Genomic DNA, 26838 nt, shown 5'->3' with positions numbered 1-26838 from the left:
GAAAAATAACTAATCATGGCTGAAATAGAGACTGACGATGGCAAGAAAAGTGTTTCTGAAAAAGAGTGTAGATTTATAGATGTAAGTGTCGGCAAGTCTTTTCTCAAAGTACTTTTACAAAGTGTAGCCATGTGTGGATGTGGAATATGGGCAATAAACAGTTTAGTCTAAAGAGAATAAAAGCTTTTGAATTGTAGGGCTACAGAAGAATGCTGAAGATTAGATGGATAGTTCACGTAATTAGTGAGGAGGTACTGAGTTGAACTGGGGAGAAAAGAAATTTGTGACACAGTCTGACTAGAAGAGGGGATCAATTGATAGGACAATTTTGAGACATAAAGGGGTCACTAATTTAATACTGGAGAGAAGCATTTGGTGGTGGTGGTGGGGGGGGAGGAATCACAGAGGGAGACCAAGAGATGAATACAGTAAGCAAATTCAGAAGGGTGTAGGTTGCAGTAGTTACTCGGAGGTGAAGAGGTAGAGGTAGAGCAGCACGGAGATCTGCATCTTGAACTCGTCACATCTACAAGGTGAGACAGCAAGTAAGTGTATCCATGTGCTTGGGACCACTTGTTCCTTGGCATATAGTTTGAAGGTGTATAGAAGACGAGGAGAGAAAGCAAAAAAAAAGTATTAGCTACAGTGGACACTGTAAAAAGTGACTGCCAAACTGATCTGTGTAGAGAGTACTTCTTGTCTTGATCTAGTCCAAGCAACATCATTTTTTTAAAAGATCTGTCAGCCTACATTGCATGTGACATTGTATATTGAGACTTGGTCTTTTGTAAGAGAGTGTCCACAAGTGGCTCGGAAGACAGATAATTGCATTCTTTCAGCACCTAACAACAAACAGAAGTGTGTGAAGAAGCTATTGATGTCAAACACAAGACACAAGAATTGTAACACTGAAGTCTTGCCAGAAACCATCGATGTTGAGTTTCAAGCACTAAGATAGTAAACAGGAAACCCTTTATACTTACTGCAAGCATTTGTTGTCAGTTTTATAAACAATAGTAAAGAATATAAAAATTTCAAAATGGTTGAAAGTGATAACGCAAAGATGGTGAGATAGCTAACTGAAGTGGCACCACAACTATTTCTCTGTGAGATTCTTTCCTTGACAACAGTTCAGAGTGCTACAGCTATGCCTACTGCTCAGCTATCCTGTCTAGTGCAAGACTTAAAACTACATTAAAAACCTCTACAAACATTTTACCACTTAGTGTTACTTCCACAGTGTTAATTTTGTGTTCTAATAAGGTTAAATGTCAGTTGATGAAGTTATTATACTTGTGAAGGCTAAATGTGCATGGCAGCTGCTAGATCACCATGCCTCTATTTCTGAAATGTCAGGTGATTCAAACACAATCATCAACCAAAGTAGAGCAGTGATTAACATATTGGACTCACATTTGGGAAGACAGTGGTTATAATCCTTAATACAGCTATCTGGAGACAAAGGCCAGCAAATTCTTTTCACAAGGGTGCACCCAAGCTCCTTGTCATCTTCCTACAATGTGAGCTTCAGCATATGACACACACACACACACACTCTCTCTCTCTCTCTCTCTCTCTCTCTCTCTCTCTCTCTCTCTCTCTCTCTCTCTCCTGCCTGTCTCTGTTCCTCCCACTCTGCACATGAACGCTTCATATGCCACTGTCTCGGGCCACAGCATCCGCAAATAATGGCCGTGTGTGTGTGTGTGTGTGTGTGTGTGTGTGTGTGTCTTTTCTATTTCCAAAGAAGGCCTTCACATTTAGCAATATTTTCATTGTGCCTGTCTGCAACTCAGCACCTCTTCTGTGTATAGTGATCAGAAGATCTACTTTTCCTATTATTGCAAATAAAAACCTCAATATCCCCGAACATAATGCAAAAGAGATGTTCTGTTTCCAGTCAATAAGGGCACCAATTTAGGAAAGCTCCATTACAAATAGTGCCATACAAATTTACAATAGTCTTTCACAGTGTTTCATCATTCTTACTTTCAGTAAAGCCATGGAGTCATTCTTTCTTGATCACTGTTTCTATTGAGGAGCAGACTCCTTGCAAATACTGCAAGCTCTCTTGCAGATAAAACCAATCAGACTCTTTCTTCAGAGAGACCACACTTACTTTTACATAACATTGAATATTACAGAACATACTTCTATTAAATAAATATATAAGTTGCACAATCTTTTGGAAAATGTGAAGGTGCATAAAAAATATTTGGAATTGGTGATACATCAATTTGTAATTCTTCATTTCGATGCCTCAACCCACTATGATGCCCTGAACTTCCCATGACGTAAGACCATGTTTTGTATTTTACCATCTTCCGAAGACTTTAATCAGTGATAGGTTATTAACAGATACTTAATTACAACAGTTATACCAACAACACATCATTTCTGATGAATTTTCAATGTTCCGTTGCCTTGAAATGAAATACTTTGGTGACACACAAATTATATAGCAAACTACCAATGTAACGTTTCCCATTATTTTATAACAAATCGTACCAATAACAATGCATTTTTGAGAGATCTACAATGAGCTTTGAAATACATTGAAGTGACATATATACATAGGAAGTAGGTTATAATATAAAACACACCATATATGGGCCTAAATTAAAATCTAGTTTGGTAGTGAAAACAGAGGGATGAACTCCCTGTGATGTAGGTTGTGTTCTTCTGTCACATTAGTCTGTGTTCAAATACCATTTCAGAATGCCTGATTTGCTTGATACTGTTTTACACTTTCAGAAAAATTGTACTGTGCTATGATGTTAATAACTTGACTTGCTCAATGTTGATGGTGGCTTTGATATGCGCCGATTATTTTCGGACTCATTCCTGCAATTCTTTGTCACAGACTTGCCAAATTTTTCTTTTACCACACAGAGAATTGCTCTTGCATCTGTGTTGGATTCAGAGAAAGCACAAATCTGAAAATACAAAGGTCTGCTATGTTCCTGAAAAAAATCTTAATGTGAATGAAGCAAAGCTGCAGCCCTTGCTGAATTTGTTTTTTAAAAAGTTTCAGTTTTTGCATGAAAAATTAACAACCCCAGAGTTTGGTTCACATCTTTTTGCACTATGCAGTCATTCTCAAACGATTGCTGGGAAACTATTCAGTAAAGGTATTTGATTCTTTTGCATGTTACGCACTGATATCACAGCTTGATAAAGAAGTTGCTGTTGTCTTGTTATTGGTCATATTTATTACATTACCATGAAATTAGGTACCACACTGCCTGTTGATTGAAGATGAAAAATGGCACTGCTAATCTGAAGTAACCAGAAATTGTCACTCTGGAATCATTGTCATTTTTTCCAAACCCCCCCCCCCAACCAATTGTTGAAGTCATCCAAAATAGATTCTGTACTCATTGGCAAAGAATTTATGGATTCCATTCCATCCTTCAGTTTCATGTTAACAGGTCTTGCCCATGTTTCATTCTTTAAGCAGCTCATGAATTCCTTAGTGCTTATGAACAATGCTGCTGCTTTTTGTTGGTGCACTTTTAAGTTACACAGGTAATATCTGAACACATTAAGGCATGGTCACACTGAGCGCTTTGCACCTATCTGCCAGTTCTTGGTACTTCAGAGGAAACGGAGAACATACGCGCTCTCACTTATGGTGAGGACTGCTCCGCACCTGACAGATTTTTGCACTTAACACATATTGGTTCCAGTCGGAGTTCTTGCAGGGTTGCAGCTGGAGCAAATCAAGAAATTCAAATGTTAAATTGGGAAATGTACAGCAGAAATAATCTTGGCAGTGAACTGCTAGATTGCAAGAATGGACAGTTTGTAAATTTTTGGTGAATGTCATTCGAAGACAGGTTATCTGTTGTCTCTGAACCACCAGTAATGGACACAAATTGTACATCTGCAGTATCTCATGAAGAGAATGCGGCATAATTTTGTGCTTTTTGGCCACTGGAAATATCTTTGTGAGTTGGTGTATCTATTCGAGATATTCAGAATTTCAGTGATTGTTATTGAAGTTTGCATATTGTTTCTTACTTCAGCAGTTCGTATCTGACACCATTTGTGATCCAATGCCAAGCATCCTTTATTTTATGTGATGATTTTTGTCCATAGGGTCCCATACTTCCCATTTTTCGCTCTAAATATCTGGAGTTGTTCAGTTTGTGTGTGGTTCACATCATACTTAACGAGAATCGACTGCTGCACTGTGAATACTGGCATTCACTGGGTCGTCACACTTGCAAACAGAAAGCCATTTGACAGATTTGGGATGTAGTTATGTGGTACACTGTATTCTGCGTGGCAGTGTAGTGCGATATTCGTTCGCCAGTGACACGCATCCGCACTTGCAATGTCCCACAACACTGAGTTTGAAAAACCAATTTTGGGTAGGATTTAAAACAGCTGTAAAATACTGTGCCGCAAGCACCAGATTGAAGATGCAATATCACAGACTCGAGTCTGTTGTTGACTTTAAGTGGTAATGCAGATGCAGCTGTATGACAGTGATTCACAGCTGTGTGTCACAGTGCACTCTAGTCTTCAAAACACTGCATCATATGCTTTTATAATATCTGCCTGTCTTTTTCGGATGTAAATATGGTGCTACTACCCTGACCAGTTCATATCTTTCCTTCCTCAGGTAATACATACCTCAGGTTTATGAGGTAAAATGCAGTGGACAAAGTATGGCAATACTATATTGATCATCATGAGATTATTTCAATGTGTAGCTAAATAAATGGCACAAGCAGCAAGTAAACATGAAGAGACTTCAGGCTAATGAAGGTGCTTCATAGTAAATTCATAAACAACATAGGTAACAAAATGTAAATGCTATTAATTCAGTTGTTACATTCTTGACTAATGGCCTTAAATTTTCACAGTACTTCTTTTTCAAAAAGAAGTCAACTGAAGATATAATTTGAACTCCGTACCAAATCACTCTTCAAATTGTTGAAAACCAGGAACATCCTACAATAGGAAGGCTGCCATCAAGCCTTGCTTACTAGATGCAGTGATGCTGTTTCTAGACAGTGACAGAAGAAAAAGATAAACAAGATCTCTCTTTCAAACAACACAATCAGAAGTCTTATTGGGGACATTACTTTTTGTATTTTGGCCATGGCACCCAATGAAGTAAGAATTCATTTCTGTGCACTGCAACGGTTGTTGTATCTTGGTCCCTTCTGTTTTCTTATGTTCAGTATGTAAAAGATAACAAGTGTTAAAGAAGAATAGGAGTTTTCCGATTACTGAAAAATTTTGTTGAGGAATGTGAGATACACTTGTTGAAGTTGGTAGGTATACATACAGATAACACCTTCCATGTTGGGTGTTCACTCTGCATTCCACACATTCATGAAAGAAGTTGCTCCAAATGCAACATTCAGCCATTGGTTTATGCTTCTTTTCACTTTAGCAGCAGAAACACTTCCACTTGATTTTCTGAATGTGCTCACTCAGGTAACGAAGATAGTAATAAAGTTCGTTCTCTTCACAGATAGGAGCTTTCCCAGCACACAGCTGAAATTCCCAGAACTGACAGTGGTACTTAACACAAATAGTGAAAATTGTTCATCACACGTTAAATAAGTCAGCACTTACGATTGCTAGTAAATTCCGTCAGTTATTTTCCTGAACTGGAGACTTGCCAAGTAACTGGATTTTAAAACAATTTTCTATGAATGAAATCTGAATATTTTCACATGTGACATTAAAGTCGGACCAGAATTTCGTGGAGTAAATGAAGATACACACTGAAAGTAGATTCCTCTAAAACAGAACTAGGAACAATTTTTAGGAAGATTTGTGATAAATATCCATCAAAGAAGAAGTTCATCAGTTTGACTCTTCCTATAGGGAAAGTGAATTTACTACTATGGTGACGACAAAAACAAATGCAAGGAACCAGTTTAACTTGAACGCAGTTTATAATGTGCATTGGCTGAGATGAAACATAAGAAATACTTCAGAATTTGGAGTTCGAAAAGTAGGAGACGAGGTACTGGCGGAAGAAAAGCTGTGAGGATAGGTTGTGTGTCGTGCTTGGGTAGCTCTGTCGGTCTAGCACTTGCCTACAAAGGGCAAAGGTCCCGAGTTTTACAAGGGGAGGCCGCCAATTGTGAAATTCAGATTCGATTCATACTGCGCATAATAAAAGCTCATGGCCAAAGGTGTAATGTGGCAAAGCACCAAGATGCACTTCTCAGCCGTTGTCGAGAAAATCGACAGTTAAAATAAACTGTTGCTGTGAAATACCCTCTACGATTAATAATTTTCTATAGCGTCGTGGCGCAGCGGCAAGGGCTCGGGTTCGTAATCCGAAGGTCGCCAGATCGTATCTCGCGCCATGCAACCCTTTTTTTTCCCCAAATGTGTGTGCACACACACACACACACACACACACACACACACACACACACACACACACACACAAGTGGCGGCAACTTGAAATTAGCGGAGATTGAGGCCTGGAGGATAACGAGAAGTTGCCGCCACTCATACCTCGCCTGTCTTTCAACAACTTCTTTGCCTCTACACTTCTGCCTCGACTGACATCTCTACCCAAACTCTTTGTCTTTAAATATGTCTGCTTGTGTCTGTATGTATGTGTGGATGGATGTGTGTGTGTGTGTGTGTGTGTGTGTGTGTGTGTGTGTGTGTGTGCGCGCGCGCGAGTGTATACCTCTCCTTTTTTCCCCCTAAGGTAAGTCTTTCCGCTCCCGGGATTGGAATGACTCCTTACCCTCACCCTTAAAACCCACTTCCTTCCGTCTTTCCCTCTCCTTCCCTCTTTCCTGACGAGGCAACAGTTTGTTGCGAAAGCTTGAATTTTGTGTGTATGTTTGTGTTTGTTTGTGTGTCTATCGACCTGCCAGCGCTTTCGTTCGGTAAGTCACCTCATTTTTGTTTATATATATAATTTTTCCCACGTGGAATGTTTCCCTCTATTATATATAATGAAGATCAGTTGCAACAATTATGCATATAATAACTTGTTGAAAGTTGTTTGTCTTGGAAAAACTGGCGACTTCGAACATCATTATGTTTTCCGCAAACAAAGTTGTATTTCACAAATGTTGTTAATTGGCTTTATAACGTTAACCACGTATAGTTAACGGAAGAAGTAGAAACGATATTCCGAAAAGAATACGTATAGCGTAAGTCAAACGTTCGAATTAGAATAGAAACCCCACGAACACAAATTTGCTGTGGCAGGTATGAAATATAAACTCCGTTACTCGCTCGTTACACTTGAAGGACAGATGTTGAATGGACCGAAACGAGCCGCCGCATAACAGCGTAGTTGCCTGCTAACTTGTAGGTGCGGTCCCTAGCGCAACTTATAACATCGTCGAAAATCAGTGCGGACGTGAGAGAGCTTTGGTACACCCTGTTAAGCAAACGAAAAAATGGAGGTGGTACAATTGGAGAGCAATCCGCCTTCACCAACATGCATAAGCAATTCATTAATAGTATATATATATATATATATATATATATATATATATATATATATATATATATATATATATATATATAATGGAAGGAAACATTCCACGTGGGAAAAATTATATATAAAAACAAAGATGAGGTGTCTGCTTGTGTCTGTATGTGTGGATGGATATGTGCGAGTGTATACCTGTCCTTTTTTTCCCCCTAAGGCAAATCTTTCCGCTCCCGGGATTCGGATGACTCCTTACCCTCTCCCTTAAAACCCACTTCCTTTTGTCTTCCCCTCTCCTCCCTCTTCCCTGATGAGGCAACAGTTTGTTGCGAAAGCTTGAATTTTGTGTGTATGTTTGTGTTTGTTTGTGTGTCTATCGACCTGCCAGCGCTTTTGTTCGGTAAGTCACCTCATCTTTGTTTATATATATATATATATATATATATATATATATATATATAGACACACACACACACACACACACACACACACACACACACACACACACACGATTAAAGGGAACAGCCATGGGTACCAGGATGGCCCCTTCGTACGCCAACCTGAGGAAGCCTTCTTGGTTACCCAGGCCTGCCAACCCAAAGTTTGGTACAGATTTATTGATGACATTTTCATGATCTGGACTCACAGTGAAGAACAACTCCAGAATTTCCTCTCCAACCTCAACTCCTTTGGTTCCATCAGATTCACCTGGTCCTACTCCAAATCCCATGCCACTTTCCTTGATGTTGACCTCCACCTGTCCAATGGCCAGCTTCACACGTCCGTCCACATCAAACCCACCAACAAGCAGCAGTACCTCCATTACGACAGCTGCCACCCATTCCACATCAAACGGTCCCTTCCCTACAGCCTAGGTCTTCGTGGCAAACGAATCTGCTCCAGTCCGGAATCCCTGAAGCATTACACCAACAACCTGACAACAGCTTTCGCATCCCGCAACTACCCTCCCAACCTGGTACAGAAGCAAATAACCAGAGCCACTTCCTCATCCTCTCAAACCCAGAACCTCCCACAGAAGAACCACAAAAGTGCCCCACTTGTGACAGGATACTTTCCGGGACTGGATCAGATTCTGAATGTGGCTCTCCAGCAGGGATACGACTTCCTCAAATCCTGCCCTGAAATGAGATCCATCCTTCATGAAATCCTCCCCACTCCGCCAAGAGTGTCTTTCTGCCGTCCACCTAACCTTTGTAACCTGTTAGTTCATCCCTATGAAATCCCCAAACCACCTTCCCTACCCTCTGGCTCCTACCCTTGTAACCGCCCCCGTTGTAAAACCTGTCCCATGCACCCTCCCACCACCACCTACTCCAGTCCTGTAACCCGGAAGGTGTACACGATCAAAGACAGAGCCACGTGTGAAAGCACCCACGTGATCTACCAACTGACCTGCCTACACTGTGACGCATTCTATGTGGGAATGACCAGCAACAAACTGTCCATTCGCATGAATGGACACAGGCAGACAGTGTTTGTTGGTAATGAGGATCACCCTGTGGCTAAACATGCCTTGGTGCACGGCCAGCACATCTTGACACAGTGTTACACCGTCCGGGTTATCTGGATACTTCCCACTAACACCAGCCTATCCGAACTCCGGAGATGGGAACTTGCTCTTCAATATATCCTCTCTTCCCGTTATCCACCAGGCCTCAATCTCCGCTAATTTCAAGTTGCCGCCACTCATACCTCACCTGTCATTCAACATCATCTTTGCCTCTGCACTTCTGCCTCGACTGACATCTCTGCCCAAACTCTTTGTCTTTAAATATGTCTGCTTGTGTCTGTATATGTGTGGATGGATGTGTGTGTGTGTGTGTGTGTGTGTGTGTGTGTGTGTGTGTGTGTGTGTGTGTGTGTGCGCGCGCGCGAGTGTATACCCGTCCTTTTTTCCCCCTAAGGTAAGTCTTTCCGCTCCCGGGATTGGAATGACTCCTTACCCTCTCCCTTAAAACTTACATCCTTTCGTCTTTTCCCTCTCCTTCCCTCTTTCCTGATGAGGCAACAGTTTGTTGCGAAAGCTTGAATTTTGTGTGTATGTTTATGTTTGTTTGTTTGTGTGTCTGTCGACCTGCCAGCACTTTCATTTGGTAAGTCACATCAGCTTTGTTTTTAGATATATATTTTCTACGTGGAATGTTTCCCTCTATATATAAATTTGCATTACAATAAACTAATAATAAAAAATGTTGCATGGCGCGAGATTCGATCCGGCGACCTTCGGATTACGAACCCAAGCGCGTACCACTGTGCCACGACGCTGTAGAAAATTACTAATCGTAGAGAGTATTTCACAGCAACAGTTTCTTTTAACTGTCGATTTTCTCGACAACGGCTAAGAAGTGCATCTTGGTGCTTTGCCACATTACACCTTTGGCCATGAGCTTTTATTATGCGCAGTATGAATCGAATCTGAATTTCACAATTGGCGGCCTCCCCTTGTTAGTCTTGGTCGGGCACACAGTTGTAATCTGCCAGAAAGTTTCATAAAATAGATCGGTGAAAATAAGCAATAACAACCCTCTCATTAACTGTCATTGTGTTTTGTTTTGATATCCCTTACAAAAATGGTGAATTTTATATGTTGAATGTTATTGAAATATTATGTATTTTTCTGTAATTTTAAAAATAGAAAAGTTAAAAATAATTCTAATCCAAACTTTAGTTAGATACTAAACCTTGTTAAAGGTATTGGTTTCTGTGTGTTCTTATTCATCGGTAATGGTCTCTCAAAAGTTTGGAACTGCTTAGCTAATCCCAAACATTTCTCAAATGTATTAACAAATACACAATGCAACATACATTACATTGAGAAATGTAGCGTGTTACAGTAATTTAGTATTGTTGTTGTTTTGAGTTAATGTGTATTAAATAAACATAACTGTCAGAAAAATTACACAGTATGCAGTATGTGGCGACTTGTGACAACTTCATTTGACTCCCCAATGTTACGCAGTGCGTGTCAAAAATCTGTAACTTACAGAATGGGTCAGTAACATGCAAAATTTGTTTTATTTAAATGTGTTAATGACTAGGTTCTACATTTGTAGTTAGTGGAACATAAATTATAACAGATAAAAATACAGGACAAGTGCAATCCATCCATCAGAGCTTCGGTATACTGAAAGGACGACAGTGGTTTACAAGACTTTAATATTTGCGGATACAAATAAGACTTGGGAATGAAGACAGCATTTCTTTTACTCACTCAGACCTCCCGTTACGGCTTGGTATGTAGGTGGTCAGGAGTGTAAGAAATGAGTAGTGTTAGACAGAGCTAGGCATTTGACTAAAGATACTCTGTCCACTATTTTGACTACCTACACTGGGAAAGTGATGTACGCATACGTATTCAAATGCAGAGAGATGTAAACAGGCAGAATATGGTGCTGAGGTCAGCAACACCTATATAAGACCCCAAGTGTTTGGCACAGTTGTTACATCGGTTATTGCTGCTACAGTGACATGTTATGAAGATTTAAGTGAGTTTGAATGTAGTGTTGTAATCGGCACACGAGCGGTGGGACACAGCATCTCCAAGGTAGCAATGAAGTGGGGATTTTTCCCATACAACCATTTCATGAATGTACTGTGAATATCAAGAAAACATCAAATCTGACATCGCTGCCGGCCGGGAAAAGGTCCTGCAAGAATGAGACCAATAGTTCAATGTGACAGAAGTGCAACGCTTCTGCAAATTGCTGTAGATTTCAATGCTGGACCACTATTTCACATGTTAATCGAGTGCATGCCACGTCATGTTACGATACTTCTGCGTGCTTGCTTGGCCCTACACAATATTAGGCAGGTCTACTGGTTTCTTTGGCTTTTCAGTGTACATCCATCTAAACTTTGTTTACAATGGAATCTTAGTATTATTGACGGCTATTACCATCACTACATTACTATTAGTACAGATATGTTTCCTGCTTCTTGGAATGTTGTTAGAGTATCCATTGGTTTGATATAAATACATTGTTATGTAATATTAAAGATATTATAAGAATGTGATTGGTTTTATGGAGCATATCAGGTGTAAGTTAATGTGTAAGCATCCTTTTCTAGAAATCCCATAATTCTTTCATTGTTTGTGCAAAGAATCCATTCACTGCTTGGATACAAGTGAGAAGTATAATGTTACAGAGATAATATACTTCCATTTCAGATTCACCAGAGGTGATATACGAATTAGCAGTTACTGAGCAAGAGAAAGCAGAGGCAGAAAGGTTGATGTTGCCTTCAAATTTTTATGCATATCGAAGAAAACCAGGCTGTCCAGGATGTCCAGGCTGTAAAGATGATGAAGCTTCAGAGGTATGTGATTAATTTAATCAAAATTTGACACAAGCAAGGCTTACACTTCTTGCAAATATCATACTGACTCTTTGATGTTAGTAAAATTCAGTAGTTTCTCATAAAATATCTGCTTAGTTGATAAATGATCGGAAAGTAGTGGTAGACTAATAACTAGAAACCAAACATTAATGCTGCCTTTTGTGTGTGAAGCAAATGTTTAAATCTCTGAACATTATGTATTTTCATCGTGTCAGATAAATAAAATTATCTATACTTGGTATACAAGGCTACATTTGACTACCAAAAACTGTGTGCATTTTTGAACTTCACGTTTCAATAGACAGCATTATAAAAGTAGGAAATTGTTGTGTTGCTCTATTTCATTTATCTCCTGTCTAAAGTTTCTCAAGGTTCCTTGTTACTTATCTGTTAGTCTAATATTATTCATTGTAAATGACAAGTAGGCAAATGGCACGACGACTAACGTCATTTTGAAACGATTAATGTTAATTAGTTTTCTTGTATTTGCTATTTCTGACATCTGTTTTCTTTTACAGTCAGATGGAGAAAGAGGGGCAGAATCATCAAATGTGGACACGTCTGCGCATAAACCTAATTGTTCAGGTGACTTTTCATTGGCTGCCCTTGGACAGAAAACAGCTGGTACAGTTGACGATAATACAGAGGATAAGAATAAGCAAATTACTTCTAATGCCACACCGATCAAACCCAAGATGGGCAGTGGTATTTTGCAGCCTCCGACATTTTCTTTCAATCCTACTTTCGGTCAGTCTACTACAACAACCAATCCATCATGGTTCTCCCGGAACACAGCAGCAGTTTTCACAAGTCCTGCAATGGCTGCAGGTGATGCAAAAAATATAACAATTGATCAGACAGGTTCATTGGATGCCGAGAACAAATTTGGGGTGGCGTCACTTGTTGCAACAAACACTGTTGCAGAGAAAGCTGCTATATCCACACCAGAGTTTGGAAAAACTCCAGGACGTTCATCTGAAAGTGAAAAACAGATCAGTAATTTAGCTACTGGAACTTCACTGTTTGGTTCACAGGGGCAAAAGGTAGAAAGTTGTTCCAATGCCCCACTCTTTACTCTTTTTCCTCCATCTAGTCAGACAAAATCTGTGCAGGACCAGCCCCTTATGTTCAATTTTGGCCCAACAAGTAAATTTGGTTGCGAGCCCAAAGTTTCAAAGACACCAGGATTTGGATTTACTGCACCCTTTCAAACTGAAAGTATATTGAGATCATCAGCCACTGAAAGCACAGATTTGAAAACCATGATGGAACCTTCACACAGTATTCTTCAACCAGATGAAAAACACAGAACAGTAGGAAAGCAATTGGAGGAGAATTTGAAGCCTGAAGGTCTATTCTCTTCAGTGCAGTCGACCATCACGTTTGCAGACCTTGCTTCAAAAATAAAGCCACAGGAACAGCAACCAGGTAATAAATATTCTTATTTGAGTTGCATGTATTAATTGGGGGAGGTGGTGGTGGTTGGTGGTGTTTTCGTCTTCAGTCTGAAGACTAATTTGCTGAAACTCTCCACTTTTGCATATCCTGTGCAACCTTCATCTCTTTATAATAACCACAACCTATATCCATTTGATCCTGCTTATTACATTCATTCCTAGGTCTTACTTAACAATTTTTATCCCTCCTACTTCCTTCTGTTACCAGACTGATTATTCTCTGATGTCTTGGTATGTGTCCTACCAATTGATCCTTTCTTTACCTCCAGAAAATACACCTAACATTTAAATTTAAATACAGTGTTGGGAAGTTTCTGTTTGCCAAAAACACATTGCTTGCTATTGCCAGACTGCATTTTATATCCTTTCTACTTCAGCCATTGACAGTTACCTTTGCTAACCCTAATAGCAAAACTCGCCTACCACATTTTGTGTCTCCCTTCCTGATCTAATACCCTCAGCAGTGCCTTACTTAGATGACATTCAATAATGCTTGTTTTACTTTTATTGTTGTTCATCTTACAATATCGTTTTCAAGACTCTATCCATTCCATTCGACTGCTCTTCCAAATCCCCTCCCATTTCTGACAGAATTACATTGTCAACAGTAAACATCTAAGTTTTTACTTCTGCTGCATGAACTTAAATGCCCTTTCCAATTCTTTCCTTGGTTTCCTCTTCTGTTAACTCAATGTGCAGATTGAATAACATGGGGGTAGGTTACTACCCTGTCTTGCAACCTTCTCAATTACTGCTTCTTTTTTCGTGTCCTTAGACTCGTGGAACAGCAGTATGGTTTTTGTACAAATTATAAATTACCTTCTGCTCCCTGGATTTTGTCACTGCTAACTTCAGACTTACAGATTGTAGTCTAGTCAACATTCTTGAAAGCTTCTCAATTTACAAATGCTATAAACGTAGGTTTGCCGTTCTTCAACTTACCTACTCAGTCAACACGTAGAATCGTTATTCCCCCACGTATTCCTAAAAATCGTTATTCCCCCACGTATTCCTAAATTTCTCTTGAACCCAACTGATCTCCCCTGAGGTCAGCTTGTAAAAGTTTTTCCATTCTTCTGTAAATACTTTATAGAAATATTTTGCAGTTGTTGTTTATTAAACTAATAGATAGGTAATATCCACACCTATCACTACCTGCTTTCTTTGGAATTGGAATTATTAAAGTGTTCTTGAATTCTGAGTGTGTTTCATCCGTGTCATACTTCTTGAATATGAGGTGTAATAGTTTTGTTGTGGCGGCTGGCACTCCTAAGAATATCAGTTGTTCTTAGGGAATGTCCATCATCTTTGGGGCACTTGTTTTGACTTATGTCTTTTAGTGGTCTGTTAAATTCTTGTAGCAGTATCATATCTCCTCTCCTCTCCTCATTTATGTCCTCTTGTATTTCTATAATATTGACTTAAAGTGTGTTTCCCTGCATAGCTCTCAGGTATACTTCTTTTGTCTGCCAGCGTTCCCTTCTTTGCTCAATATTCGATTCGCATCTGAGAGCTTGATATTCATACAGCTGCTTCTATTTTCTCCAAAGGTCTCTCTAATTGTCCTGTAGGCAGCAGCCATCTTTCCCCAATCGTGCATGTTATTTCTGCAGCCCTATTTTCGCCCTCTAGCCATTCCTGTATGGCTGTTTTGCATTTTCTGTCAAGTCTTGCTTCTAGATGTATGCCTCTTTGTCTGCTTAGTTTGTTGCATTTATTATTATCTTCTCTTGTCAAAATTCAATATCTCATGTTATCTCAGGATATCTATCAGGTCTTGTCTTTTTACTTATTTGATCGTCTGCTGTCTTCACAATTTCATATCTCAATGCTATCCATTTATCTTCCGTTCTATTCATTTCTTCTTTTTCAGTTAATTGTTGCCTAATGTTAGTCCTGAAACTCTCAGCAGCCTCTAGTTCTTTCAACTTATCCAGGTCGCATCTCCTTCATTTCCTACCTTTTTGCAAATGCTTCAGATCTGATCTGTAGTTTATAAGCAATAAATTATGTTTAGGCCACTTCTGCCACTAGAAATGTCTTAAAGTTTGAAATCTGATTTTGAAATATGTTGTACCATTAATTAATCAATCTGAAACCTTCTAGTGTCCCCAGGTCTGTTCCACATATACAGCCTTCTTTCATGCTTCTTAAAACATATGTTAGTGATGATTAAATAATGCCCTTTGTAAAACTCTACTAGGTAGCTTCCTCTTTCACTCCTTTGCCCAAGTCCGTGTTCTCCTACTATTTTTCACTATGCTGTTCATAGTAAGTTACACATTCCTAACTTTTTATTCATTATTAGAAAAAGTCCATTTTGATATCTCAAAAAATAAAATCCCAGTTTCTTGTGAGGGATAAATAAATAAATTTGTGATATTTATAACCACATATTATCCACAATTACAGTTTATATTTATTGTAGTAGAGGATGAAGTGTGTGTGTGTGTGTGTGTGTGTGTGTGTGTGTGTGTGTGTGTGTGTGTGTGTCTACACCTAGCTGAAGTGTGTGTAGAATATGACTGCCAACAGCTGCACAGTGTCCCATATAAGGCTATGTTGTGGTCATAAGCTGCCTCGTGGCTTGAAGATGTTGTCAGGCTGAAGCAGCATATACAAGGTGTTTCAGGGAAACATTAAATGTTTTAGGAGGGGTTAGTATAGATATATTTAGTTAAAACATTCCTTATAATGTGTGTCCAGCTTTTATTAGTTACAGAGATACATCTCTTACAATGTAGCCCAAATATTCGCTGAAGGTGTTTAAGCAAAGGCAAGTAAGCTAAGTTTAGTATCATACATTTCACCTTGGACTTCAGCACACTTTAAAATTCTTTCAACAACACCACGTATAGCTGTTCTAAGTTTGTCTTGACATTCTCTTAGGAAAACTTTTCTATTCATAATCCAGAACACCAGTACATGTAGTGTGTTTACTTTCTCATTGTTGACTTAACCTTTCAACCACCCCTGACAGGCAGAAACCAGGGCATGTTCCGCTGGTTCTGTCCCATGATACTGTGTAGCGAAGTAAAGTCTTATTGGGAGCTAAGGCATTCTGTTATTAACACTTTAGAGACCCAGCTCAAACATATGTCATACCATAACTTTGTGAAAAAGACTGCACCTGGTTATAGTTAGTGTCGTGATTTTCTCGACATGCAAGCCAACTATCACTAAAAAACTGGACTCTGGTAGTACGAGAACCAGTCAAGGGGCAACCTGCCCCTTGACAATAGCAGCTGTTATGTCTGCTAATGCTTCTTTCGAAATAATTCTAGACATTGACAACAGGAAACACCACCAGTCAAGGGGCAGGTTGCCCCTTGACTGGTGGTGTTTCCTGTTGTCAATGTCTAGAATTATTTCGAAAGAAGCATTAGCAGACATAACAGCTGCTATTGTGAATGGCTGAAACAATAAGGTCATATTGACATAACTTAATGCTTGTACTCGTTAGATTTTGCAGTTTGCTGTAATTCTGCTACAAATATGTCTAATTTGTTGAGTGGGGCAAGAAATTTTCGAAGCCCAAGAGCAAGAAATTGCTCAGTACTCACCTCACTCTTGGGAGGCTAGCTAGATTTCTTGTCAATTTTTTTTAAAGTTTATCTGTCAAAGAACTTACTAATTATGAAAAATAAACCTTGAAGCATGGCCCCTTTTTTAGTGTATATTATTCTAGATGGTACATCAATTACACATGTTCCAGTAATGCTTTAAATAAAGAGATAAGTGGCCAGTTTCCTAGACCCAATATACTTCCTTTTGGCCATTCTCCAAAATGGTAATTTTGCTCATCATATTATTTCAGCACACTCATCAACCTCTTACGATTAAACTTCTTTCCTCAAAGTGCTGCAGTTACTGCTGGAAGTTAAAATTCCAACATCGAACTCTTGAAATAAATGCAATGCTTCTCATTTACATCATTTCTGTATTGTACTCTTGTTCACAATAACTATGTTTCAAAGTTAGTACATTATTCAGAGCATCACAGAAACATTGATGAGGACAAAGTCCAAAAATTAAGCTGTATCTCCAAGGCAGAAACCTAAGATATGGAATAACATTCTCGGCCAGCAGGTACCGCAAATGGGGTACAATGTTTATCATCCTGGCTTGCAAGTACGCTGTGTCCATTCATCTCATGATACATTTGCATAAACAAAACATACATCCATACAATAGAATGTCCAGTATGTTATAAATATATATATATATATATATATTTTTAATGGTGATCATCATTCATCAGTTTGAAGAATGCTCGTGCAACACATCACTTCACCAAAGTGATACGTTAAACTTCAGTCTGAAGGCATTGTTGGCCAGGAAGTGACCATTTCTGCTAAGCCATCTTCCAGAGAATGTCAGATCCAGATTATGTCACCTGACGACTAGAATGTACAAGGGCTCCATCATGCTGCTAAAACATAACCCTGCCTTTAGCCTAAGGAACTCAAGTAATTCTGGAAGTTCGTTTTCATATCAGTCGTCTACACAGCGTTAAATGCGTATTGGGTTTTGTGGGGCCACCAATGTGAGTTAAGTGTGTTACTGGTATTGTCAGAAGTGAAAGTGGTTTCATCAGCAAACAATATTAATAGGAGTACTCAGTGATTTGCAATTGGCCAACAACAAAATCCCAATGGTATACCTTGATCTCCTCCTTGAAGACGATGAATCCGTTTCAAATGATGATGACGGGGATCATGCATGTAAACCATGTTCTTGTTTGTGGATCATGGTTACATTTCGAAATTCTGCTTGTGTTTGTTTTAGGGACTACATTCTGTCAACTGAACAATGTCTTCTTCTTCTTCTTCTTCTTCTTCATCCACACTCCATTGATTTGCAGAAGAAATATGACTGCTGGGCACTTCAACAGTGTCATACAGTTTAGCAAGAATGTGAGTAAACATTCCTGTTTCTGGTAGTGGGCATTAGGAAATTGTCTACCGTGTTTTCTAAAAGTAGCAGCTGAGTTTCCATTACAAAACCCATACACAAACAACATATCAGCATTTTCTGTGTTCAAAAGTAAGAGACATGCTGAAATGATATTGTAGAATGCGCTAACAATCAATTGCACTTGGAAAAATTCAGTTTCATAAACGTGGCAAAACTTCACAACTTTAACTTCAAAACAAAAATGACAGTTGATAAATAAACCCATAGCAGATGGAGTACCGACATGCAAAATGAAAACTTCTCTGCAACCATTTGCATCTGTGTGACTAATAAAAATTGGACACACATTATATGGAATTTAATATTTTATTTTTATTTATTTATTGAAGTTAAATAGAATCAATGTGTATGGCTGTAGCAGGACAGTCCACAGTGACATAACAGTTACAGATCATCTCAAATAGCTGAGACGACCCCCTCCCTCCGTCGCCCCCCTCCCTCCGTCGCCCCCCTCCCTCCGTCGCCCCCCTCCCTCCGTCGCCCCCCTCCCTCCGTCGCCCCCCTCCCTCCGTCGCCCCCCTCCCTCCGTCGCCCCCCTCCCTCCGTCGCCCCCCTCCCTCCGTCGCCCCCCTCCCTCCGTCGCCCCCCTCCCTCCGTCGCCCCCCTCCCTCCGTCGCCCCCCTCCCTCCGTCGCCCCCCTCCCTCCGTCGCCCCCCTCCCTCCGTCGCCCCCCTCCCTCCGTCGCCCCCCTCCCTCCGTCGCCCCCCTCCCTCCGTCGCCCCCCTCCCTCCGTCGCCCCCCTCCCTCCGTCGCCCCCCTCCCTCCGTCGCCCCCCTCCCTCCGTCGCCCCCCTCCCTCCGTCGCCCCCCTCCCTCCGTCGCCCCCCTCCCTCCGTCGCCCCCCTCCCTCCGTCGCCCCCCTCCCTCCGTCGCCCCCCTCCCTCCGTCGCCCCCCTCCCTCCGTCGCCCCCCTCCCTCCGTCGCCCCCCTCCCTCCGTCGCCCCCCTCCCTCCGTCGCCCCCCTCCCTCCGTCGCCCCCCTCCCTCCGTCGCCCCCCTCCCTCCGTCGCCCCCCTCCCTCCGTCGCCCCCCTCCCTCCGTCGCCCCCCTCCCTCCGTCGCCCCCCTCCCTCCGTCGCCCCCCTCCCTCCGTCGCCCCCCTCCCTCCGTCGCCCCCCTCCCTCCGTCGCCCCCCTCCCTCCGTCGCCCCCCTCCCTCCGTCGCCCCCCTCCCTCCGTCGCCCCCCTCCCTCCGTCGCCCCCCTCCCTCCGTCGCCCCCCTCCCTCCGTCGCCCCCCTCCCTCCGTCGCCCCCCACCCCCTCCGTCGCCCCCCTCCCCCTCCGTCGCCCCCCACCCCCTCCGTCGCCCCCCACCCCCTCCGTCGCCCCCCTCCCCCTCCGTCGCCCCCCACCCCCTCCGTCGCCCCCCACCCCCTCCGTCGCCCCCCACCCCCTCCGTCGCCCCCCACCCCCTCCGTCGCCCCCCACCCCCTCCGTCGCCCCCCACCCCCTCCGTCGCCCCCCACCCCCTCCGTCGCCCCCCACCCCCTCCGTCGCCCCCCACCCCCTCCGTCGCCCCCCACCCCCTCCGTCGCCCCCCACCCCCTCCGTCGCCCCCCACCCCCTCCGTCGCCCCCCACCCCCTCCGTCGCCCCCCACCCCCTCCGTCGCCCCCCTCCCAAAATGTGTACCCACATTTCCCAGAAACCACTGATCAAAAAAAGGAAGCGATTAAATAAATTTTTTTGCATTCCTCTCAGAATGAGCCTCTAAGTCATAAACTTCTGCAGGCAGTCCTACATGAGGCATCAATAATGATCACCAGTTGGGTGGCCTTCCAATTTTAAACTGAAACAGGGGCCCTAATGTTTGGTTTTGTTAAGTATAAAATAGTTTATATTACTTTTCCTTTCTTCAGAAGGAGACACACGTGTGTGTGTGTGTGTGTGTGTGTGTGTGTGTGTGTGTGTGTGTGTGTGTGTGTGAGGGGGGGGGGGGGATAGTGGTCATGCATGTGTAAGGTGTGCTGACTTTTGTGGATGTGTTTCCTTTCAGAGGAAGGCTTTGGCTGGAAGCTCACTATGTAAGAATCTTTCTTGTACCTGTCTGCAACTCAACATGCCGTCTCTGTCATGAGTAGCAATCTGTCCTTCTCATAATATTGTTGCTATTCTGACCTGGAATTTCCATTGTTTAGTTATATCTTACTTTATTAATCTTCAAAACACTGGGAGTTAAGTTTAAACTCTTGATAGTGAAAATGACAGCTTCACGACATTTTAAAATTGTTTTATTCAATAGTGTGTGGTTTTTTAATTTGATTAGTTATTATGTAGGGAGTATTTTGTTCTAAATCAGTAGTTTTGTAGAATACCTATCACTCGTGGGGTTGCTTTTACAACTCAGTCATTACCTGTGCATGTTAAGTAATAAATATCTATCCATCTTCTAGGTACTGAGTCAACTTTCAGATGGGAGGGTGCTGGTTCTACTGTTTTTGGTGGCTTGAAGAAACAGACATCTCAGAGGTTGGAAGCTTCATATCAACAGAAATCGGTCTCACCTGATTCCGCTGCGGAGGAAGAAGCGAGTGATGAGGAAACAGCAGCAGCTAGTAGTAGTGTCCATGATCCTCACTTTGAACCAGTTATCCCCTTGCCTGATGCTATAATAGTACATACAGGCGAAGAAGAAGAAGTTGTCAGTGAGTATTGTAAACTAAGAAAAATTGTGGTTATGTATTGGTGAGAGTGTTTTTGGCATCTAGATTGGTAAGTTCTTGAAATTAAAATTGCCACCAGCATGTCATGATGGTGCGGGATGTTGTTGTTGTGGTCTTCAGTCCAGAAACTGGTTTGATGTAGCTCTCCATGCTACTCTATCCTGTGCAAACATCATCTCCCAGTGCCTACTGCAACCTACATCCTTCTGAAACTGTTTAGTGTATTCATCTCTTGGTCTCCCTCTACGATTTTTACCCTCCACGCTGCCCTCCAATACTAAATTGGTGACCCCTTGATGCCTCAGAATATGCCCTACCAACCGATTCCTTTGTCTAGTCAAGTTGTGCCACAGATTTCTCTTCTCCCCAATTCTATTCAGAATCTCCTCATTAGTTATGTGATCTCCCCATCTATCTTCAGCATTCTTCTGTAGCACCACATTTCAAAAGCTTCTATTCTCTTCTTGACTAAACTATTTATCGTCCATGTTTCACTTCCATACATGGCTACACTCCATTAAAATATTTTCAGAAAAGACTTCCTGACACTTCAATCTATACTCGATGTTAACAAATTTCTCTTCTTCAGAAACTCTTTCTTTGCCATTGCCAGTCTACATTTTATATCCTCTCTACTTTGACCATCATCAGTTCTTTTGCTCCCCATATAGCAAAACTCCTTTACTACTTTAAGTGTCTCATTTCCTAATCTAATTCCCTCAGCATCATCTGATTTAATTCGACTACATTTCATTATCCTCATTTTGCTTTTGTTGATGTTCATCTTACATCCTCCTTTCAAGACACTGTCCATTCCATTCAACTGCTCTTCTAGGTCCTTTGCTGTCTCTGACAGAATTACAGTGTCATCGGTGAACCTCAAAGTTTTTATTTCTTCTCCATGGATTTGAATACCCACCCCAAATTTTTCTTTTGTTTCCTTTGCTCAATATGCAGATTGAATGACATCGGGGATAGGCTACAACCCTGTCTCACTCCCTTCCCAACCACTGCTTCCCTTTCATGTCCCTCGACTCTTATAACTGCCATCTGGTTTCTGTACAAATTGAGAATAGCCTTTCGCTCCCTGTATTTTACCCCTGCCACCTTCAGAATTTGAAAGAGTATTCCAGTCAACATTGTCAAAAGCTTTCTCTGTGTACAATTGCTAGAAACGTAGGGGATATTATGACAGATTTAAATAGAAACAACTACACTTTGTTTTAATAATTGAAATTAAGAGGAAATACACACCTAAGAGCAGTGTTTAGCCTAGATAGAAACAGCTGTTCAGAACTGTGGAGTGTAGCCAGTGCATATGATTAATAATTACCTATGTAGTTAAGCAAATAAAAGTTAACAAACTCTACTTATCTCTGGCACTAAATAAGGTATTTCTCTCTCTTTTCATAAATGTTCAGACACATCCTCAGAAAAATGAAGATGCATTCAGTTTTTAGGTTCACCAGAAAGAAACGGAAAAACGTTGTAAAGTATCACCAAGCTCACACTGGCATAATAAAAACAAGAAGATATCTCTCATTTTACAGACAAAAAATAGTGACATTAAGGTAGACAGAATGTTGGTTTCTATGCAACATCTGAAATTCATGTGGGAAATTGAGTCTACTTAGAAAAAGGCAGGAAATTATGAAAGCCTAGATTTAAATGTCAACTGTTCATTGCCTGAAACACGTGTTGAATATTTTTTAAAAAACTATATCAGAGATTCTGCTTTGGAGAAAAATAGGTTGTGAAGTCATTGTATCGGGGAAGACAAAGTGGTGCATTGAGTATTTTAGTGTTCAGCGCTCATTACAACACTAAGGCACTGCGTAACTGTTAGTCTGTTACCACACTAGCATTCTTGCGCTGCTAGGGCTGTTTTCCATTTCTACATTCACAAAATTTACAAGGAACACAACTTGAGAAACATGAAAAAGAAGTTTTACTGTTTGTTTGTAAGGCCAGAACTGATTTTGATAGTCCGGAAAAGTATCAGTTGCCACACCATCAATTGTTCTGCAGTCTACATTAATTGTTCCTCTAAATGAGCTGTTTAGATTTTGTGAGCACAATGAAGTAAAGTTAACAGTATCCTCAAAATATTTTTATTAAAATGAGAGTATGATTTTTTTTTTGACATCAGTGAATGTTAAGAGGAGAAGGGAAAGATTGTCCAAGAAACGAAGTTAAAAAATCTTAACGCACACCAATTACTATGTACGTGAAATTGTGTTGTTACACCCACCTAAGTCATGCTCATTGTGGAAAATGTTCAGAGCAATAACTAGTTAAATGTTATTTCGCTAATGTTTTGGGGACTTTATAGCTAGAATACTTGCTAATGAGTAAAGACACATTCTTAATACTCAACATAAAAATGACAAAAACAAGTTCACCAGGTTTAATTAGAAGCCCTTACCACTGAAAGTGGGTAAGCATAACAATTTTCAAATTAGTCTGATATACATCTACATCTACATACATACTCCGCAATCCACCATAAGGTGCATGGCGGAGGGTACCTCGTACCACAACTAGCACCTTTTCTCCCTGTTCCACTCCCAAACAGAGCGAGGAAAAAATGACTGCCTATATGCCTCTGTACGAGCCCTAATCTCTCTTATCTTGGTGGTCTTTCCGTGAAATATAAGTTGATGGCAGTAAAATTGTACTGCAGTCAGCCTCAAATGGTGGTTCTGTAAATTTCCTCAGTAGCGATTCACAAAAAGAACGCCTCCTTTCCTCCAGAGACTCCCACCCGAGTTCCTGAAGCATTTCCGTAACACTTGCGTGATGATCAAACCTACCAGTAACAAATCTAGCAGCCCGCCTCTGAATTGCTTCTGTGTCCTCCCTCAATCCGACCTGATAGGGATCCCAAACGCTCGAGCAGTACTCAAGAATAGGTCATATTAGTGTTTTATAAGCGATCTCCTTTACAGATGAACCACATCTTCCCAAAATTCTACTAATGAACCGAAGACGACTATCTGCCTTCTCCACAACTGCCATTACATGCTTGTCCCAGTTCATATCGCTCTGCAATGTTACGCCCAGATATTTAATCAACATGACTGTGTCAAGCTCTACACTACTAATGGAGTATTCAAACATTACGGGATTCTTTTTCCTATTGATCTGCATTAATTTATATTTATCTATATTTAGAGTTAGCTGCCATTCTTTACACCAATCACAAATCCTGTCCAAATCATCTTGTATCCTCCTACAGTCACTCAACGATGACACCTTCCCGTACACCACAGCATCATCAGCAAACAGCCACACATTGCTATCCACCCTATTCAAAAGATCATTTATGTAGATAGAAAACAACAGCAGACCTACCACACTTCCCTGGTGCACTTCAGATGATACCCTCACCTCCAATGAACACTCACCATCGAGGACAACGTACTGGGTTCTATTACTTAAGAAGTCTTCGAGCCACTCACATATTTGGGAACCAATCCCATATGCTCATACCTTAGTTAGGAGTCTGCAGTGGGGCGCCGAGTCAAACGCTTTCCGGAAGTCAGGGAATATGGCATCCGTCTGATACCCTTCATCCATGGTTCGCAAGATATCATGTGAACAGGATATAGCATTGTTGCCAAGCAGTTGGATTTTATTGAGTGCTTAAACATATAAGCACTCATTTTGGGCTAACACACTCTTTCTCTTAAAGAAAAAAAATGATGCTTACCAATTCATTAAAGGAAGTTAAAACATACTGATTAATCCAGTTAATTTCTTTCCAGTCACTACACACAAAATTACTTCATCCTCATTAACAAACATTTTGCATAGCATTTAGCAGTCTGACAACCCAACCAAATTAATTTTCCAGAACAGCAAACAAATTTTTGAAGCTGAAGTTTGGAAGCCAGAAGCAGAACTGCTAATTAGTTAACAAAAACAGGATTTCAAGCCCTGTAAGAATATAAAGGGCTCAGGTGGCAAGCCATTGCTAAGCAAAGAAGGGAAAGTTGAAAGGAATATGTATAGGATTTGTATAAGAGGAACATACTTAAAGAAAATATTATACAAAGCGAAATGGGGAAAGATTATGTGGGAGATACTCTGAGAAGAGTTTGACTAACCTCTGAAAGAACTAAGCTGACCAAAGTTCCCTGGAGTAGATAACATTCCTCTGAAGTGTTAATGTCCTTGGGAGAGCCAGTCGTGATGAAACTTTCCCACCTGTTGTGTGAGTTATGTGAAAAGTTGAAATACTCAGACTTCAGAAAGAAAGACTTAATGCCAACTCCAAAGAAGGTAGTTACAGACACTGTCCATCCCGTTCAACTGATCTTCCAAGTCCTCCACTGTCTCTGACAGATTTACAATGTCATCGGCAAACCTTAAAGATTTTATTGCTTCTCCACGGATTTTAATACCTACTCCGAATTTTTCTTTAGTTTCCTTTACTGCTTGCTCAATATACAGATTGAATAGCTTCGGAGGAGAGGCTACAACCCTCTCTCACTCCCTTCCAAACCATTGCTTCCCTTTCATGCTCCTCGACTCTTACAACTGCCATCTGCTTTCTGTACAAATTGTAAATAGCCTTTCGCTCCCTGTATTTTACCCCTGCCACCTTCAGAATTTGAAAGAGAGTATTCCAGTCAACATTGTCAGAAGCTTTCTCTAAGTCTACAAATGCTAAAAACATAGGTTTGCCTTTTCTTAATCTTTCTTCTAAGATGAGTCCTAAGGTCAGTATTGCCTCACGTGTTCAAATATTTCTACGGAACCCAAACTGATCTTCCCCGAGGTCGGCTTCTACCAGCTTTTCCATTCATCTGTAAAGAATTTGTGTTAGTATTTTGCAGGTGTGACTTATTAATCTGATAGTTCGGTAATTTTCACATCTGTCAACACCTGCTTTCTTGGCGATTGGAATTATTATATTCTTCTTAAAGTCTGAGGGTATTTCACCTGTCTCGTACATCTTACCAGATGGTAGAGTTTTGTCAGGACTGGCTCTCCCAAGGCTATCAGTAGTTCTAATGGAATGTTGTCTACTCTCGGGGCTTTGTGTCAACTCAGGTCTTTCAGTGCTCTGTCAAACTCTTCACGCAGTATCATATCTCCCATTTCATCTCCATCTACATTATTTTTCATTTCCATAATATTTTCCTCAAACACATTGCCCTCCATATACTCCTTCCACCTTTCTGCTTTCTCTTCTTTGCTTAGAACTGGGTTTCCATCTGAGCTCTTGATATTGGTACAAGTGGTTCTCTTTTCTCCAAAGGTCTCTTTAATTTTCCTGTAGGCAGTATCTATATTACCCCTAGTGAGATAAGCCTCTACGTCCTTACATTTTTCCTCTAGCCATGCCTGCTTAGCCATTTTGCACTTCCTGTCGATCTCATTTTTGAGACGTTTGTATTCCTTTTTGCCTGCTTCATTTACTGCATTTTTATATTCGTATTAGAGTGGCCTTATTCATCATATAGTTGTTTAGTAGTTGCTGCAGCGTTGTGAAAATGCCCGTCAGATCAACATGTCAAGGACTGAAAGAGCAGTGTCGTGCATCAAGAGTGACCTTTATTTTTAAAATTTCAAGAGTTATTCGGCAGACTTAATTGTAGAAAAGTAAATTAGACGTGCAAAGAATTGCCACCCTTGATCCTCAGTTCAGAAATATACCTCCAGAAAATAAAGGTGATTTTCAGCACTAGCAGTCAGTTGTCTGTGAACATGATGAATCACATTGTTTGTTGTCACTTGAATCTAAGCATTTAAAGGTTTGTTTAGTGTTAATTCAGAAAAGAAATGTCTCACGCAATGTGTAAATAGTGCAAACTCTTTTTGTTTTATATGTGGAGAGACAAATTTGTAAAAATGGAAGCTGAATTCCTTTGTAAAAGAGTGGTACAAACTTTATTGCTATCTTCACAGGAGAATGGACAAAAATGGGGAAACCTTAAAAAC

At 40.9% G+C, this 26838-nt stretch overlaps 1 protein-coding gene across 1 annotated transcript in view; it reads left to right on the top strand.

The window, feature by feature from the left end:
* The window catches only part of LOC126457632 (E3 SUMO-protein ligase RanBP2), a 302750-nt gene that overhangs the window by 242455 nt on the left and 33457 nt on the right, over positions 1 to 26838 (top strand). The window contains exons 26-28 of the mRNA XM_050094102.1: positions 11628 to 11776; positions 12316 to 13225; positions 20620 to 20871. Of these exons, the coding sequence (XP_049950059.1) occupies positions 11628 to 11776; positions 12316 to 13225; positions 20620 to 20871 (1311 nt within the window). The remainder of the gene's footprint in view (positions 1 to 11627; positions 11777 to 12315; positions 13226 to 20619; positions 20872 to 26838) is intronic.

Source organism: Schistocerca serialis, chromosome 2 (genome assembly GCF_023864345.2).
Source record: "Schistocerca serialis cubense isolate TAMUIC-IGC-003099 chromosome 2, iqSchSeri2.2, whole genome shotgun sequence".
Taxonomy (NCBI): domain Eukaryota; kingdom Metazoa; phylum Arthropoda; class Insecta; order Orthoptera; family Acrididae; genus Schistocerca; species Schistocerca serialis.
This window is presented reverse-complemented; position numbering and strand designations above follow the sequence as displayed.